Genomic DNA, 18,941 nt, shown 5'->3' with positions numbered 1-18,941 from the left:
CTTGAGTCTCACACCTTTATTGTCTCTGCTATGAGTTGTATCCCCTTCTCCCATGGATCTGTTCCCTCGGTTGTCTGCTTCAGATGCTTGGGGTGGTGGGAGTCGATTCACAGTTCCTCTGATGTGCAACTACCTGTGACCTTCTGGCATGCAATTTTCTGTGTGGCCCCAGCACCCATGGCAGGGTGGCACCCTAGGTCCTTCTGGCAGTCCATTTGTGGACAGTCCTCTGGTCCCTGGCTGGGCACACTGGCTTGCCCTAGGTTGCCCCAGCAGCACTTTTCTATGGCCTGTAGTGATGCATGTGCTAGGTTGCTCTGGGTAGCCCCTACAGGACTGTCCCAGGGGCTGGGGTGAAGCGGGTATGGGTTACTCTGGGTCACACAGTAAGAGGTCCCCTGTGGCCTGAGTGGGGTGCATACTGGGTTACTACAGGTTGCCCTGGCAGTAAGACCCTGGGCTTGGGGTGGAGTGGGTGTGGGTTGCCCTTGGTCACTCAGTCCATGCTCCCCTGTCTCCCAGGGTGAGGTGTGTGATGGGTTGCTCCTAATGGCCCCAGCAGGATTGTTCCAGGGGCTGGGGTGGAGTGAGTGAAGGTTGTTCTGAGTTGCACAGTCAGAGATCCCCTGTGGCCCAGACTGGGGCATGCTCTCAATTGTTCCGGGTCACTCCAATAGCAGGTACCAGGGCTGGGGTGTTGGAGTGGGTGCTGCGTGGCTCCAGGTCAGGCTAGCAGCACCATCTGGGGTGGGGATGGGGCACAGGGTTCCCCCTGGATTGCACTCACTGTGAGGTCTTGGATCCTGATCCTAAGATGCTAGATCCCAGTGAGCTGGTGAGGAGGCCTGGCATGGGAGCTCACTCTGGTGGCATGCACTCCCTGCAGATGTCTGGGAGCCTGCCGGGAGGTACTCAACCACTCACTGTTGGGACATGATGGTGGTTCCACATGGGTATGGCTGGCAAGCAGCATTCTCTAGGCATCCTCTGCTCTTCCTTATTGAAAATTGTCTCCTCTGCTGTGTCTAACTTGTTAATTCAGGGTGGATGTTCTCTGATTTAGTTGCTTTTCTGGCTGGGCCCCACGAGGAGGTGCTCAACACTACTGCCTATTCAGCCACCATTTTCTATCTGAAGCTATTTTCATCTTATTGTTAGATTTTGGTGCTTTAAGATTACATACATTTTCATAAAATTATTTTTTACAGTTATCATCAAGCAGGAAGTTCCTAGAAAATGTCAGCAGGATCTCTTTTGTAGATGTGCCCTACAAAGTAAGCCCATTGATGATTTCTTCTTTACTTAAAGAGGAAAGGAGAATAATGATTGTACTTTATCCTCTTGAATTAGAAGAACTGTTCCACCATTCCAACTCCACCTAAGAGCTGGTCCAGGGCTGGTAACCTGATTGATACCAGCAGCTGTCCGTTGTATACCAACAATCTGCGATGAACACCAGTCAACTGCTGTCTGTACCACCAGCTCTAGGACCCCTCTTCTGGAAACTGGTGATGGGTTGTTCTTACTGGCTGCCACCACAGACCCAGTATACTTAGTGCTGGTGCAGTGGGTTTCCACTGACCCCGTCTTGAATCTTCCCTGCATAGACCCAATATCTACTCACATGTATTTTTTTAAGAACATGTGAGTGTCATGTTCTAAATTGTGACAATTTCTTATTCATATTGACCTCAGAAGGAGAGATCACTTCTCAGTTCCCTAAACTAGAGGGATCCCAAACCAAGTGGCCTTAAGAGCAGCAGACACAGGGGAGAACAGTGAGGCACTTTTGTGGGAAAATACGAGTGAGTGCGTGTGCCCACACACATATACACATGAAGGCTATGGGTATGATGCATGTGACTCATTTACTGAGTATTTAATATGTATGTGTGCCATTGACAGGTGGATCAATTAGTTGGAGCATCATCCCATGCATCTAAAGATTGCGATTTTGATTCCCCTTTAGGGCACATACCTAGGTTGTGGGTTGATCCCTTGTTGGGATGAGTAGGAGAGGCAACCAATCAATGTTTTTTTCTCACATCAATGTTTCTCTCTCTGTGTGTCTCTCAATCAATCAAAAAAAACATGAATCCTGTATGAATGTGTGTGTGTGTGTGTGTGTGTGTGTGTGTGTGTGTGTGTGTGTGTGTTGAGTCCTAGAATACAGCTGTGCAAAAGGTATAGGACTGTTGGGGGTGGGAGGCACGTAGTGCATGTCTGTGTGGGCACCTATACTTTCTGTATGTGCCCTGATGTACATGAGAAGGGGGCACAGTGTCTGTTCATTCTATATTCCCTGTGTCTAACATATGCATTGCACCTTGTGATTGTCCTGTTCCTACAAAATGAATTAACTTCAGTGGCCAGAAGTGTCCCTCTCTTTTTTGAGCATTGCCTCTATACTTCATCCTACAGATGCTGATGACCTGGGCCTGCCCAATTCCTCAGCCTTCTTCCATCCTCTCCCTATCTCAGGTCTGGTGTGAGCAGTCATCCTTGTAGTCAGGCCTGAAGGCATCCTTAGCCTAAGAATTTTTTCTGAAGAGTTGAGGATTAAAGGTAGGATGTGTCTTTGGAAGATACTGTGCCCTTTTCATTTCCACTCAGCCATCCGCCCCTGCCACAGGTTGGGCGGTGGAACCAGAGGAGAGGAGGGCATGGCTCCTGACCAGGAGGCTTAGGATCTCCTAATGCCTACTGCACTGACCTGTGGATAGCAATGTCTCACCCACAGGCTAGCACAGCTGTGCTAAAGGAGGGCACATATGTGGATCTGGACTTCCCTTCAGTTCTTCCCACTCCCTGCATGACTCTGAGGGCCTTGGTGTGTCCAGGTTCCCTCCAAGCATCTGTCCATAGAGCTTCTCTGATGTCCTGATACGGGAAGGTAAGAGGAGGGAGACTGCGGGCAGCTTCTAGATTATTATTAAGAGATGCAGCCAGAACTGTAGAGCAGACAGACCTGAAGTTTGTCCTCTAGCTATTCTTTATAGAAGTTCTGCCAATATCAGGCCAGCATAGCAGGTTGGGAGCACAGCTGCCCAGACCACCAGGCCATAGGGCCACTAAGGTTAGAAGTCCTGCTGTCCTCATGCTCCCAGCACTTCTCCATGAAAAACCTAAAGGATACTGCTAGATACAGGCCAGCTTGTGACTGACACTCTGTAAGTCATTTGACCTTCTCTAGGGTGCTTCTGTCTTCCCCAGTGCATGTAGTACCTGGGGAGGCCAAGGGAAGCCTCAACCCAATACCAGGGTCCAGGTTCTTACCATGGCCCAAGAAAGGATTTGGGAATATTACAGAAACATTTAGTAAAGCACAGTAAATTTATTAAACCAATAGTATGCACTCAAGAAGTGAGTGCAGGTGACCTTGGAGAACAAGATGCCCATTGTGTCTGGGAGGAAAGTTTTTATTAAACATGGGTGGGAGGCAGAGTAGGGTGATCCTCAGGCTTCTGATGCTGGTGGGGTGACTGCTGGTGGCTTTTCTTCATCCATCCTCTCCAGATAGAGATTTCATTTTTGGTCCTCTAGGAACTTTCATAGGGGATGGGGAGGTCTCAAAACCATAATGCCAATTTATTATAACGATAGTACAATGGCCCTGTTGGTCACTTTTAGATCAGAATGGCTGCTAAATCTGGTTTACTGGAGACCAGTTTACTTTATCTCAATTACAGGAAATTGGGGAGGGGGAAGCGGAGGGTAACAAGTGGTCAGTAAAGGCCACGTCTGCAATGTTCCAGTCAAGAAGAAAAAGGGGAGGGGCCTTTGTTCCCTGTCTAACTATGCTGCCTCACTAGATATTTGTCCCCAAGTCTGGCCTGGCTTCTGTACCCCTCCCCCACCCAGGGAGTATCCCAATGCTAGTCTGGGCTCCAGATGCCTCTTACACACCAGGTTGTTGGACAACTGGACTTAGGTCTCTGTGAGACAGGCCAGAGCAGCTTACAGCCCCCAGGGCCAGGACGGCTCAGTAGGATGGTCATGTCCACAGGTGCACTCATCAATACTCATGTGCATGTTGTACTGGCGCGCGCGCACACACACACACACACACACACAGAAACTTGGACATACAGAGATAAAATCATCCATATGTGAACACCCAGTCTCTGCACGTATACTGACGACTCCTCCCAGGAGTCACAGTGCTGAGCATGGAGAATGGAAATCTCTGTCTACTTCTGTAATGCTTTTAAGTCTCCTCAGTCCCATTAGCTTCAGCCTTCTGATCCATCAGAGGGGCATGGTGACTGTGACAGAGCTAGCTGTTGCAGATGGATAAGAGCCAACTGTACATGAGCTTTGAAACCTACAGGGCTATGGTTATAGGCTCTGGCAGGGAGGCAGTGGACTTTTCCCGCCTTTTTTAAGCTGCTTAATCTAATGCAGAAGAATGAAATTCAATCCTTATATCATATACAAAATGAAATTCAAAATGGTTTAAAAACTTCAATGTAATGTGAAACCATAAAACTACTAGAAGAAAATGGGAAAAGCTTCCTGACATTGGTCTTGGAAGTGATTTTTTGGATATGATACCAAAAGCACAAGCAACAAAACAAAAGTAGTCAAACTTCGGTGCAGCAAAGAAAACAATTAACAGAATGAAAAGGCAACCTACAGAATGGGCGCATATATTTGCAAACCATATATCTGATAAAGGATTATATCTAAAAAATAAGGAACTCATACAACTCAATAGCAAAAATAAAAATCCAATTTTAAAATGGGCAAAAGACCTAAATAGACATTTCTCAAAAGAAGACATACAAATGGCTAATAGGCACATAAAAAGCTGCTCAACATCACTAGTCATCAGGGAAATGCAAATCAAAACCACAATGAGATATCACCTCACACCTGTTACAATGACTATTATCAAAAAGACAAAAGAGAAGTATTGGTGAGGATGTGGAGAAAAGGGAAACCCTGTTGTTGGGAATGCGTATTAGTGCAGCCACTATCAAAAACACTATGGAGGTTCTAAAAAAATTAAAAACAGAACTGTTACAGGCACCTTTCACAGATGCCAGGAAGGTGTTATCAGACAGCCCTGAGTCAGAGGGAGAGTGCTATCCCCACCTAGGTTCTTATTATGCTCATGTAAATGAATTCAAATGAATAATTCCAGATGATTGCATTGTGATAAAGCCAATTTATTAAAACATTAAAGCATGCAAATTTATTAAAAAGATAGGCAAGTGAATCTATACATCTGGCTTATGAAGTGCAGATGGGCTCTCAGTTAATCTAGAGAGCAAGTGAGGTGGGGGGTTTCTGCCTTACATACTTTTCTGTCTATAGATTTAAAAATTTCTCTGCTAGATATCCGGATACAGGTTAACTCTAAAGGTCTCTTGTTCATTTATGTTGTTATGGCTTTCTCTGAATTTATGAGAAGCACCTAGCAATTATATATCCCAAAATTGCTGACTTTTCTGTTTAAACTGTGGGATGAGATAAGACTGCACTTTTCCTACCCCCTTCTCCCTCCTTTCTGCTGTTAGTTTTAGAGTGATTTAAACCTGTATACTCAGGTTGGGGAAAAGAGCCATCAAAACTCCCTTTCTCTTTTCCTTTCCTTCCCCCTCCTTTCCTGCCTTCTTTGCAGAGACATTAACCATTTGCTTAGATAAGGGCTTGCTATTCACAAGCTGGCTGCAGGCTGCCAAACTGGCCTTGTGTAATTTTCTTGTGTCTCATTTTCCCTATTCCTCCTGTCTTGGAATTTTTCTAGCTTTTCCCTATCCTATAACAGGACTACCATATATGGCAGCAATCCCACTTCTGGGTATATATCCAAAAAAAATGAAATCAGAATATCTAAGAGATATCAGCACTTCCATGGTCACTGCAGCATTATTCACAATAGCCAAGATACAGAAACAACATAATGTCTTTTGACAGATAAATGGATAAAGAAAACCTGATATATATATATAATTCAGCCCTAAAAAAAAGAAAAAAAAAGGAAATCCTGTTCTTTGTTACAACATGGTTGGAGCTGGTAGATATTATGCTAAGCAAAATATGCTAGACACATAAAGACAAATACCAGATGTTCTTACATGTGGAATCTAAAAGTCAAACTCAGAAACAGAGAGTAATGCTAGTTGCCAGGGACTTGAGGAGGGAGTAAATATGGAGATGTTGGTTATAGGGTGAAAAGTTACAGTTATGTGGAATGAATAAATTCTGGGGATGTGATGTACAATATGATTGCTATCCTAATATATAAAAACCATGGGTCCATCACATCCACAACAACCCAGGCTGCGTGCACAGCAGTCTCTGGTGTGTGGGGACTTGTGGCAGTGGAGACAGGGACGGGGGAGGCGGGGCCGACACTCATACTCACTCACAACCACACACTCGCACAGACACACACAGCGCTCACCAGTTCACAGCCTTTTTTCCCTTTCTTTCCCTCCCTCCCAGATTGCTCTCAGGGCCTCTCTCAGAATGAGGAAACAAAACAGACTGGGCCTGAAGAGGCCTGGATGGAAGGGAGGGTGGGCAGAGGATGGAGCGGCCCCCACTGGCCCAGCCCCCTCCCAGCCGGGAAAGAGGAAGAGGAACACAGCGAGGCAGGGAGGCCTGGAGGACTGCTGAGAAAAACAAGGAGAGACAGAGACTGGAAGAGACTGGGATGGAAACATGAAAACAAAACAGACTGGGCCTGAAGAGGCCTGGATGAAAGGAAGAAGTGTGGGGGCCAGGAACTGAAATCTGGGCCCCGGCCAGCTGGCGCAGTGGGACTCTGGGTCTCGTGAGATTGGGGGTGAGGTTAGCCTTCAAACCATACCCTGACAGGAGGGAGGAAGGAGAAGGGAGCCCCATTCCTCACAGAATTGGCCATTGGATAGCTTGCTGTCACCGGCCTGCCAGCCAGGAATCCCATTCACCTGCACCCTGGACTCTGACAGCAGGGAGGAGGGAATATCTAAAGACCAGCTATTGGCACAAAGTACCCCTGAAGCCAAAAGAAGCCATGGTTGGTGTAGAATGTATCTAAAGGCGAACTATTGGCACAAGGTATCTCTGCAGCCAAAAGAAAGTGGCAGCGTCAACAGAATATGTCTGAAGAGCAACTATTAGCACAACATTCCTTTGAAGCTGAAAGAAGCCAGCATCATCAACAGAATGTATCTGACGACCAATGATTGGCAGAACGTACTTCTGCAGCCAAAAGAAGACAGTGTTATCAACAGAAAATGTCTGAAGACCAACTATTAGCATAACGTACCTCTGAAGCCGAAAGAGGCCAACGTTGACGACAGAATGTATCTGAAGACCAACAATTGGCACAACATAGCTCTGCAGCCGAAAGAAGCTAGCATTATCGACAGAAAATGTCTAAAGACCAACGTGCCGCTGAAGTTGAAAGAAGGCAGCAGTGACAACAGAGTATGTCTAAAGAACAGTCATCAACAAGTACTACTAATACTGGTAGGAACTGCCTTCACAGCGAAAATGGAGTAAATGAGGATGCAATTATCGAACATAGTTGTGGTGGAATGACTATTAGATGTCAATTTTGCCTATCACTAGTTTCTCTGATGAAAAACCATCTGATGGAAAATTTACTCAATGTTGTAGCAAAGGTAAAGTTTGTCTAAATGATAACATTTTCCAGAATACCCAGCGTATTTTAAAATATTTTTATTTTAAAAATCTTCATGATAAATGAAGATTCTGAGAGTAAAAATTTCATGGAAAATATTCGTTCAATAAATAGTTCTTTTGCTTCCATGGGTACAAATATTGCATCGCCATCAGGACATGGGCCATACTGTTTTAGAATACACAGACAAGTTTTTCACCATACTGGAACTTTACATCCTTCGGATGGTGTTTCTCGGAAGTTTGCTCAACTCTATATTTTGGATATGGCCCCTAGGCGATGAGTAAAAGATAAGCAATGCCAGAAAACCAAGGCTGCTCAGAAAGACTCAAGATCAACATCAACAACCTCATGCATGAAATACATGAATTAACAAAATCATACAAGATGCTACATGAGGTAGAAAAGGAAGCCCAATCTGAAGCAGCAGCGAAAGGTATTGCTCCCACGGAAGTAACAATGGTGATTAAATACAATCGTAACAGTGACCCAGGTAGATATAATTCTCCCCATGTAACTGAGGTTGCTGTCATATTCAGAAACGAAGATGGAGAACCTCCTTTTTTAATTTAATAAATCTTTATTGTTCAGATTATTACAATTGTTCCTCTTTTTTTCCCCCCATAGCTCCCCTCCACCAGGTTCCCACCCCACCCTCTGCCCTTACCTCCCCCGCACTGTCCTCATCCATAGGTGTACGCTTTTTGTCCAGTCTCTTCCCACACCTCCCACACCCCTCTCCCCCTGAGAATTGTCAGTCCACTCCCTTTCCATGCCCCTGATTCTATTATATTCTCCAGTTTATTCTGTTCATCAGATTTTTTATTCACTTGATTTTTAGATTCACTTGTTGATAGATATGTATTTGTTGTTCATAATTTTTTATCTTTACCTTTTTCTTCCTCTTCCTCTTCTTAAAGAATACCTTTCAGCATTTCATATAATACTGGTTTGGTGGTGATGAACTCCTTTAGCTTTTTCTTATCTGTGAAGCTCTTTATCTGACCTTCAATTCTGAATGATAGCTTTGCTGGGTAGAGTAATCTTGGTTGTAGGTTCTTACTATTCATCACATTGAATATTTCTTGCCACTCCCATCTGGCCTGCATAGTTTCTGTTGAGAAAGCAGCTGACAATTGTATGGGTGCTCCCTTGTAGGTAACTAACTGTTTTTCTCTTGCTGCTTTTAATATTCTCTCTTTGTCTTTTGCTTTTGGCATTTTAATTATGATGTGTCTTGGTGTGGTCCTCTTTGGATTCCTTTTGTTTGGGGTTCTGTGCGCTTCCTGGACTTGTAAGTTTATTTCTTTCACCAGGTGGGGGAAGTTTTCAGTCATTATTTCATCAAATGGGTTTTCAGTATCTTGCTCTCTCTCTTCTTCTGGCACCCCCATAATTCTGATGTTGGTATGCTTGAAGTTGTCCCAGAGGCTCCTTACACTATCTTCAAATTTTTGGATTCTTTTTTCTTTTTGCTTTTCCAGTTGAGTGTTTTTTGCTTCTTTGTATTTCAAATCTTTGACTTGATTCTTGCGGTCCTCTAGTCTGCTGTTAGGTCTCTGTATAATATTTTTTATTTCAGTCAGTGTATGTTTAATTTCTAGTTGGTCCTTTTTCATATCCTCGAGGGTCTCGCTAAATTTATCAGCCTTTTCTAGGAAACTCTTGAAAAACCTTATAACCGTGGTTTTGAACTCTATATCCAGTCATTTGCTTTCCTCCATTTCTTTCATTTGTGACCTGTTTCTTTGTCTCTGCATTTTCACTGCTTCCCTGAGTTGGTAGGGTAAATTTGTGAGCTAGGTTTCCTATATGGCCCAGTGGGTCGGCCTCCCCAGTTAACCTGAGGTGGACACTCTTGGTGCACCCCTTTGTGGACTGTGTGCTCAGCCTTGTTGTAGTTAAGTCTTGTTTGTTGTTGGTATCACTGGGAGGAAATGACCTCCAGGCCAATTGGCTGTGAGGATCAGCTGTGTCTATGCTGGGAGAACTTGTGTGCTGGAGACACTCTTATGAGACAAGACTTGCAAAATTGTAAAAGCCTCTGTGCTCAGCTTGGATGGGGTGTAGTTTCAGGGCAGAGCAGACAGCCTTGGTTTCCCATCAGCCCTGCCCTATGAGGCCCCTGGGTCTCAGTGTCCCTTGGTAATCGCTGCAAGCACCTCTGAGAGAAAGCCGCCCTCGAGTTTCACCCGCTGCCAGACAGTCCAGTTTCTCCCCAAATGAATCAGGGTTCCCAGAAACTTGCCCAGAACTGGAGTTCAATGCAGTTGGGAGCTTCCATCTCCCTCCCGCTTTAGAAAGCCAGCCTCACACTCAGCCTCCCGTGCATTCAGCAGTCAGTCCTCTCTGCACGTGCGTGCCTCTGGACCTCTGCCTTCTGCAGCTCCCGAGTCTCAGTGTGCTTTCTCTTTTCCTGACAGTCCAGATTCCCCCCGAATGATTCTGGTTTCCCAGCGTCTCGCCTGGGACTGGAGTTCAGTGCAGTTGGGAGCTTCCTTCTCCCTCCTGCTTTAGAAAGCCAGCTGCACACTCGTCGCCCATGCACACAGCTGCCCATCCTCTCCACGTGCGAGTCTCTGTACCTCAGCCTTTTGCAGTTCCTCTGAGTCTCAATGTGCTTTCCTCTTTTCTTCTAGTTGTAGAATTTCCACTCAGACAGCTTTCCTATGGTTCTGGATGGTGTCCATTTTGTCTTTTAGTTGTAGTTTTGATATTGTTGTGCAAGGCAGCAGTTTAGGTGTTTACCTATGCTGCCATCTTGGTTTCTCTCCTGGAGAACCTCCTTTTGAAAGGGACTTGCTCATTCGTTGTAAACCAGATCCCAATAATCTGAATGCCACTAAAATGAAACAAATCAGTATCCTGTTTCCTACATTAGATGCAATGACATATCCTATTCTTTTTCCACATGTTGAAAAAGGCTGGGGAACAGATATTGCATTAAGACTCAAAGACAACAGTGTAATCAACAATAATACTAGACAAAATGTAATGACACGAGTCACACAAATGCAGTATTATGGATTTCATCTCTCTGTGCAGGACATGGTCAATCCTATTTTAAATTCAGGAAAATTAACTCAACAGTTTATTGTTGATTCATATTCAAAAATGGAAGCCAATCGAATAAATTTCATTAAAGCAAACCAATCTAAATTGAGAGTTGAAAAATGTAGTGGTTTGATGGATTATCTCACATCTAGATCTGAAAATGACAATGTGCCTATTGGTAAAGTGATAATACTTCCATCATCTTTTGAGGGTAGTCCCAGAAATATGCAGCAGTGATATCAGGATGCTATGGAAATTGTAACGAAGCTTGGCAAGCCCGATTTATTCATAACCATGATGTGCAACCCCAAATGGGCAGATATTACAAACAATTTGCAAAGCTGGCAAAAAGTTGAAAACAGACCTGACTTGGTAGCTAGAGTTTTTAATATTAAGCTGAATTATCTTTTAAATGATATATGTAAATTCCATTTATTTGGCAAAGTAATAGCTAAAATTCATGTCATTGAATTTCAGAACACAGACTGCCTCACGCTCACATATTATTGATATTAGATTGTGAATCCAAATTACGGACAGAAGATGACATTGACTGTATAGTTAAGGCAGAAATTCCAGATGAAGACCAGTGTCCTCGACTTTTTCAAATTGTAAAATCAAATATGGTACATGGACCATGTGGAATACAAAATCCAAATAGTCCATGTATGGAACATGGAAAACGTTCAAAGGGATATCTGAAAGAATTTCAAAATGTGACCATTGGAAATATTGATGGATATCCCAAATACAAACGAAGATCTGATAGCACCATGTCTATTGGAAATAAAGTTGTCAATAACACTTGGATTGTCCCTTATAACCCGTATTTGTGCCTTAAATATAACTGTCATATAAACATTGAAGTCAGCGCATCGATTAAGACTGTCAAATATTTATTTAAATACATCTATAAAGGGCATGACTGTGCAAATATTCAAATTTCTGAAAAAAAATATTATCAATCATAACAAAGTACAGGATTTCATTGACACCAGGTATGTGAGTGCTCCTGAGGCTGTTTGAAGACTTTTTGCAATGTGAATGCATGACCAATCTCATGCAATCACAAGATTAGCTATTCATTTGCCAAATGAACAAAATTTGTATTTTCATACCAATGATTTTGCTAAAGTTATACATAGGGCTAAAAGGCATAACTCAGCTTTGATGGCTTGGTTTTTATTGAATAGAGAAGATTCCGACGCACGTAATTATTATTATTGGGAGATTCCACAACATTATGTGTTTAATAACTCTTTGTGGGGAAAACGCCAAAAGGACAGGAATAAAGTATTATTAGGTGGACTGTTCACTTTGAGCTTTAGAGAACCAGAACGATATTACCTTAGACTTATGCTTCTGCATGAAAGGTGCGGTACGTTTTGATGATCTGCAAACTGTAGGAGGTGTAATTTATCATACATTTCGTGAAGCTGCTAAACATCCAGGATTATTAATCAACGACACTATCTGGAAAGATATGATTGATGATGCAATCATCCTTAATATGCCCAAACAACTATGGCAACTTTTTGCATATATGTGTGTGTTTGGATGTTCTGATGCAGACAAATTTTGGGATGAGAATAAATCTTATTTTATTAGAGATTTTTGTTGGAAATTACACCGAAGAGAAGGTGCCTATGTGAACTGTGAAATGCATGCCCTTAATGAAATTCAAGAGGTATTCACATTGCGTGGAATGAAATGTTCACATTTCAAACTTCCAGACTATCCTTTATTAATGGATACAAATACATGTAATGAATCATATGAGCAACAACAGTCAGAGGTTTTGATAAATTCTCTGAACAATAAACAGTTGGAAGCCTTTCAGACTATAACTTCAGCCATCGAAGATCAAACTGTACACCCCAAATGCTTTTTCTTGGGTGGTCCAGGTGGTAGTGGAAAAACATATCTTTATAAAGTTTTAATAAATTATATTAGAGGTCGTGTTGGTACTGTTTTACCCACAGTGTCTACAGGAATTGCTGCAAATTTACTTCTTGGTGGAAGAACCTTTCATTCCCAATATAAATTACCAATTCCATTAAATGAAAGTTCAATTTCTAGACTCGATGTAAAGAGTGAAGTTGCTAAAACCATTAAAAAGGCCCAACTTCTCATTATTGATGAATGCACCATGGGATCCAGTCATGCTATAAATGCCATAGACAGATTACTAAGAGAAATTATGAATTTGAATGTTGCATTTGGTGGGAAAGTTCTCCTTCTTGGAGGGGATTTTCGACAATGTCTCAGTATTGTGCCACATGCTATGCAATCAGCCATAGTACAAATGAGTTTAAAGTACTGTAGTGTTTGGGGATGTTTCAGAAAGCTGTCTCTTAAAACAGAAATGAGATCAGAGGATTCTGCTTATAGTGAATGGTTAGTAAAACTTGGAGATGGCAAACTTGATAGCAGTTTTCATTTAGGAATGGATATTATTGAACTCCCCTGTGAAATGATTTGTAACGGATCTATTATTGAAGCTACCTTTGGAAATACTATATTTATAGATAATATTTAAAATATATCTCAACGTGCCATTCTTTGTCCTAAAAATGAGCACGTTCATAAATTAAATGAAGAAATTTTGGATATACTCAATGGACATTTTTACACATATTTGAGTGATGATTCCATTGTTTCAACAGATGATGCTGAGAAGGAAAATTTTCCCATCAAATTTCTTATTAGTATTTCTCTTTTGGGAATGCCATGTCATAAATTAAAATTGAAAGTGGGTGCAATCATCATGCTACTGAGAAATCTTAATAGTAAATGGGGTCTTTGTAATGGTACTAGATTTATTATCACAAGATTGCGACCTAACAATATGGAAGCTGAAGTATTAACAGGATCTGCGGAAGGAGAGGTTGTTCTGATTCCAAGAATTTATTTGTCCCCATCTGACACTGCCCTCCCATTTAAATTAATTCGACGACAGTTTCCCATGATGACTATTAATAAATCACAAGGACAAACTCTAGACAGAGTAGGAATATTCTTATCTGAACCCGTTTTTGCACATGGTCAGTTATATGTTGCTTTCTCTCGAGTTCGAAGAGCGTGTGACGTTAAAGTTAAAGTTGTAAATACTTCATCACAAGGGAAATTAGTCGCACTCTGAAAGTGTTTTCACTCTTAATGTGGTATACAGGGAGATATTAGAATAAGTTTAATCAATTTATCAGTCATTGTTTGTGTCAGTGTTGTTTTTACATCATGTTTTTGTTGTTTTATTTCATGTTTTTGTTGTTATATCATGTTGTGATTGTTTATTTATTAATAAACATATATATTATTTTCATACACATTTTACTAATTTTCTTTCATCTCTGACACTTCTATTGTAGAGAAAGGGCAAATAGCAATATTAAAATATTTCCTCTAATTAATTCTCGTGCACAAATTTTGTGCACCAGGCCACTAATAGTTAATAATACTGTTGATAAGGGTTAACTAGCTAACTTAATACAGGAAGGGAGGGGGTTCAGAGAGGATAGAGGCAACTTGGCCTGGACAATTAAAACAGCCATAAACCAAGGACAGAGATATCTCTGGCCTGAGCAGCTGGAAGAGCCATAGGGGTAAAAAATCTCTGGGAGAGGAAGAGGGAGATGGAGATGGAGATAGAGGGAGAGGGAGAGGGAGAGGGAGAGGGAGAGGGAGAGGGAGAGGGAGAGGGAGAGGGAGAGGGAGAGGGAGAGGGAGAGAGGGAGAGAGGGAGAGGGAGAAGCCAGCAGTTTCAGCCTCAAGGCTTGGCAGAATAAGGTTGCTAGGTAGATCAAAAGTAACTCCAGCTTGAACAGATAAGATGGATATGTGAAGGACAAAGAAAAGACACAGAATATCGGGGAAAAGGAAACACATTTCCACAGAGGGTAGAGAAATGTTACAAAATAAGGGAGGGGGGGAGGAGGGCACGTGGACTTTAGCCTTTGCAGAGTGGCCAATGAGGAAAGCATGGGGATCCTAAGTTGGGGAAGGGTCCAATCAGACAATGCCTCAAGACAAAGAGAGCAGTGGCCACCCTCTTTAGGGGACCCCTCTGTCTCTCCTTAGCCAGGAGAGATATGGTCTTAGAATTAGCTTACAATTAAGAGTTTTAGAGATAGAATATGCTTGCAATAAAGTTTCTTCTTTTGCAATAAAGTCCTGTACTTCCCACCTACCACTTTTTGTCCATGGATTCATTCTTCCATCTGCACAAGAACCCGGAAAGAAATTACCCTTGTACCCTGCTCAATAAAAAACCTCAAATCACTGTATTGTACACTTGAAAGTTGCTAAGACATTAGATCTTAAATGTTGTCACCACACATACAAAATGGTTAACTTTGTGAGGTGATGGGTATGGTAATTAGCTTGATTGTGGTGATTATTTCACAATGTATACCTGTATCAAAACATCAAGTGTACATTTTAAATATATACAATTTTTATTTGTCAATTATACCTCAATAAAACTGGGGGGTTGGGGTGGATAGCAGCTGAAGAAGCCAGCTGCTTTCCTACAGGAACAAAACGATTCTCTGATGGACAAGGTCAGTAAGGAGATATCCTGAGTCAGGGTCTTCCTGAAGTGCCTCAGCATGGATCAACCTTAGTCAGCCCAGAGTTAAAGTCCTAGCTCCACCATCCCTATATTCCTCTGTGATGTGATGGCTGCGCAAATTCCCTGACCTTTCAGAGCTGCATTTGCTTATCTGTGAAGTGGGGGCCAAGGGCAGTTCTTGGTGTTAAGAATCAGAACCCCTGGCCCATCCCCAAGGCCCAAGTCACCACAGCCCCCATTTCTGCGCTTCGCAGTCTGGATTCCCTGAGCCATCCCACCGAGTGGCCAAGGTCAAATATCTGCACTCGCCTGAGTCCGTGTAACCCTGACAGCCCACTCCGCACGGTGCTGGGTTCTATCGGGGCTGGGCGCCCTGGCAGCACAAGCCGGCTGCTGCGCAGAAGCCGATCTGAGTGCACCGCGACTCCGCCCCGCCGTCCCTGCGCTTCTGGCCCTGCTGCTGCCCCTGCTCCTGGGGTTCTCTGGGCCGGCGCTCAACGGAGAGTGGGCGCTATGGCCAGGGTGCCTCAGGCCCGGCACCGCCCGGGGGCCCCAGGAAGCGCCCTGCGCGCTGTGCTGTGCTGCAACTTGCCACCAGGCGCTCAACGTGTGGTGGTCTTCGCCGTGCTGGCGCTCCTCGTCCTCATAAATGTCGTGCTGGTATTCCTGCTGGCCTTCTCCTGACCGCCAAAGCCAGGCGCCCCGGGCTTCTCCTGGTGAGCGGCGCCTCCATTGCCCACCATCCGCGCCCCGCATCTCTCCTTCCAGCCCCATCTAGTTGTATATGCCCACTCCCAACTCAGTGACCCGAGGTGGCGAAGCTGTAGCCCCCGCAAGCCCCAAACAGATGCCGCTTGTGGAGGATGCCCCTGCCTGCCTGGGAGTATGGTGACACATGTGCCATGGGTCCTTCTGTCTGTCATCTGTAGTGTGTGAGTGTGTGTGACTAAAATGGTGCATCTCTGTGGGTGACTGGAGATGAGTATGTAGCTGTGGCCTTGGCTGCTGTAGTTGTCTGAAAACTGCTTATGTGACTGAAGTGTGAACGGAACTGGAAATGCATTTCTATATAGGTTTAAGAGATGTCTGTGGAAGATGAGCGGGTTCTTCTGCACGTTACCAGCTTTTCCCATTTTCTGTCTTAAGTGGTCTCAGCGTGCCTCAACCCACTACAGACAGAGCCCCCACCCCTTGTAGGTGGCACTCTGAACAGCCCTCAGCCCTGGCTGCTCAAGGGCCTGCAGAGCTGCATTCCCAGATTGTCCATTGCAATCCTACCTCAGCCTGCACATGTGAGAGAGGAGGAGGTGGGGCAGGGTGGGAAGGATGGTGGGTGGTCATCAGGGGGAACTTAGAGGCAGAGACTGGTTTCCCTAGGCCAGTGGTCGGCAAACTCATTAGTCAACAGAGCCAAATATCAACAGTACAACGATTGAAATTTCTTTTGAGAGCCGAAAACCAGCTTCTGCGCATGGGCCACAAAGTTTCAATCGCACTGTACGTGCGCGCCCGCACGTGGTATTTTGTGGAAGAGCCACACTCAAGGGGCCAAAGAGCCGCATGTGGCTCGCAAGCCACGGTTTGCCAACCACTGCCCTAGGCCTATCAAAATCTCAGGGGCACAGGAAGAGATCCTGCCCCTTGCCGCTCCTTCTCTCGAACTTGCTCTTCCACTAGGACAGTCCCCTCCATGCCCCACATAAACATCCTATAGCTCAGAGCCAGCTTCTTCCCACTGCCAGCCCAAGAGTAAGCCTAATCCTCCCCCTCAGCCTGCTGGGGTTGTCTTGGCTTCTGTGCAGCTGCACCTTGAATAGAGTGGCCAGGAAGGGCCTCTGCCCAGAACCCCACCCTGCTTAGGCCCGGGTAGTCTCTGGGCTCTCCTGAAGGTAGAATGCTTCTCAGAGCAGGCAGAGCTACATTGTCTTGGTGACATCATATACACAGTTAATGTCATTGCTGTAACTCAACAGAATGCCTCCCATTATGGAGCTACACAAGAGCTTTGTGAGCCATGTAGAGCACATTTTTACTGTAGCATCCATGGGGACTGAGGCACAGGGACATCAAGGGAGTTGCTTCAGGCTGTGTGTCTACCAGATGCCTCTTGCGCTGGCAAGGTGCTGGAACAAGGAAGTGACAAAGGCGACCAACCCCTCCACCACCACCACCACCACCAAGGGCCTTCAGGTGATTGGGAAGTACAGGTATAGGAGCATGTCTAAAAAAGTGTAGGGCATCCTGGTCTCTCTCAGAAGCCCTGCATCTCTGCTATACCTGTGCCTTTTCCCGCAGTTATGTAGGAAACAACATGTGCAGAATTGCACCTCTCTGCAAGGGCTGGCAGAATAAAACAGGGGAGGAGGCACTGGGCCATACAAGAGGGGCTTTAGCTCAGGGCTCACTTGAAGGAAGCTGGGGCAGGGGCAGATGCCTGGTTTGGTTAATATCAGGCAGGAACAACCTAGGAAGGGGAAATGTGTAGCTGGGCTGTGTTGGGTGTGTCAGCATTACTTCCTGCCTGGGTTCCAGCAGTGAGGGCAGCCTGAATGCTATCCTGGAGACGTATATGTGCAGCTGTTGCGAACTGAGGATAGAAAGAATCTACAACCTCTTCTCAGGATATCAAAGTGTAGCATCTACTAGTGAGCATGTGAATATGTGCTGGTAGGTGCATTCCAGGGGCTGTGCAGCAAGAGGGAGTCTTAGAGCACCCACTTCTCCAGGATCAAAACTACAAAGCTTAAGCAAAAAGTTCTGTTACCTGTTGGATCCAAACCTCAGTTTATCCAAGAAGTTTCATTGTCTCGGTAACTCATCACTCAAAACATACAAATCTTCATAATGCACATATGTACCTATGGTCACACAGGCTGTCATGATGCTCATGCTTAGTGGTAGTCACACGCCATCTGTTCTGATGCTCATGCTCATCTGTGCTCTCTGTCCTGTTGCTCAACTCACTGGCGGTCAAACATGCCCACTATCATGATTATATTACTCATCCATAGTCACATGGACCCTCAGTCCTGATTCTTAAGTCACTTGTGGACACATATACCCTCTGTTCTGATGCTCATACTAACCTGTGGACACTGCCCCTGAATGGGGACATTTGCCTGCAGCCTGCATTCTCATTGGTTCATATAGACCATCTTTGAGTACTCTGCTTCTTTTTTGTCCTCAAGCCAGACCCCAAGGCCTGGTGTGGTGGCCTGCTTGTGTGCATTGTGCACTGCAAGCTGCCCCATCAAGTGCCTGCTCCCTACATGCAGCAGGCTGGCTCTTCTCATGTGGCCTCGCTGAATCCTCTTATCTTACCCTGTCCATATTGCAGTCAGGAGCTCTTGATCCTGGGACCAGGCATCTCTGCAGAAGAAGGGCTTATAGTAAGTATTTTTAGCTGGGTAAGTGCAATGGTCCTTTAAGGAGACTTGCAGCCTTCCAGGAATAGCCCAGTGCTCTGTGCCCTGGGTCCCTGGGTGGGCCTCAGGACTCTGCTGCCCCTGAGAGGCTGCTGCATGCAAGAGCAGGTATACACTGAATTATTCTCAGGAGTGGTTTCATCAGGGTTTGGAACAGGTTTTACTCTCAGAAATCATGAAGAACTGGTGTTTTCTGAATTTGGCTTGCTCAGGCCCTATTTGGAGGAAAGGCCCAATCTGAGTGTCCTCCCAT

General features: G+C 44.5%; 2 protein-coding genes across 2 annotated transcripts in view; one reads left to right on the top strand and one right to left on the bottom strand.

Annotated features, from left to right (window-relative positions):
* The window catches only part of FAM168B (family with sequence similarity 168 member B), a 416,235-nt gene that overhangs the window by 217,683 nt on the left and 179,611 nt on the right, over positions 1–18,941 (bottom strand). The window lies entirely within an intron of this gene.
* On the top strand, positions 8,416–16,471 carry SMIM39 (small integral membrane protein 39). Its single transcript, XM_080659646.1, has one exon. The coding sequence runs from the start codon at positions 15,777–15,779 to the stop codon at positions 15,945–15,947; it is 171 nt and encodes a 56-aa protein (XP_080515772.1). The 5' UTR covers positions 8,416–15,776; the 3' UTR covers positions 15,948–16,471.

This window comes from Plecotus auritus, assembly GCF_963455305.1.
Source record: "Plecotus auritus genome assembly, chromosome: 3".
Taxonomy (NCBI): Eukaryota; Metazoa; Chordata; class Mammalia; order Chiroptera; family Vespertilionidae; genus Plecotus; species Plecotus auritus.
Note: the sequence above shows the minus strand (reverse complement) of the source record. Positions and strands in the feature narration are given on the sequence as shown.

Coding starts and splice junctions, on each gene's coding strand:
- SMIM39 (XM_080659646.1), top strand. CDS start 15,777: ATGGCCAGGGTGCCTCAGGCCCGGCACCGCCCGGGGGCCCCAGGAAGC.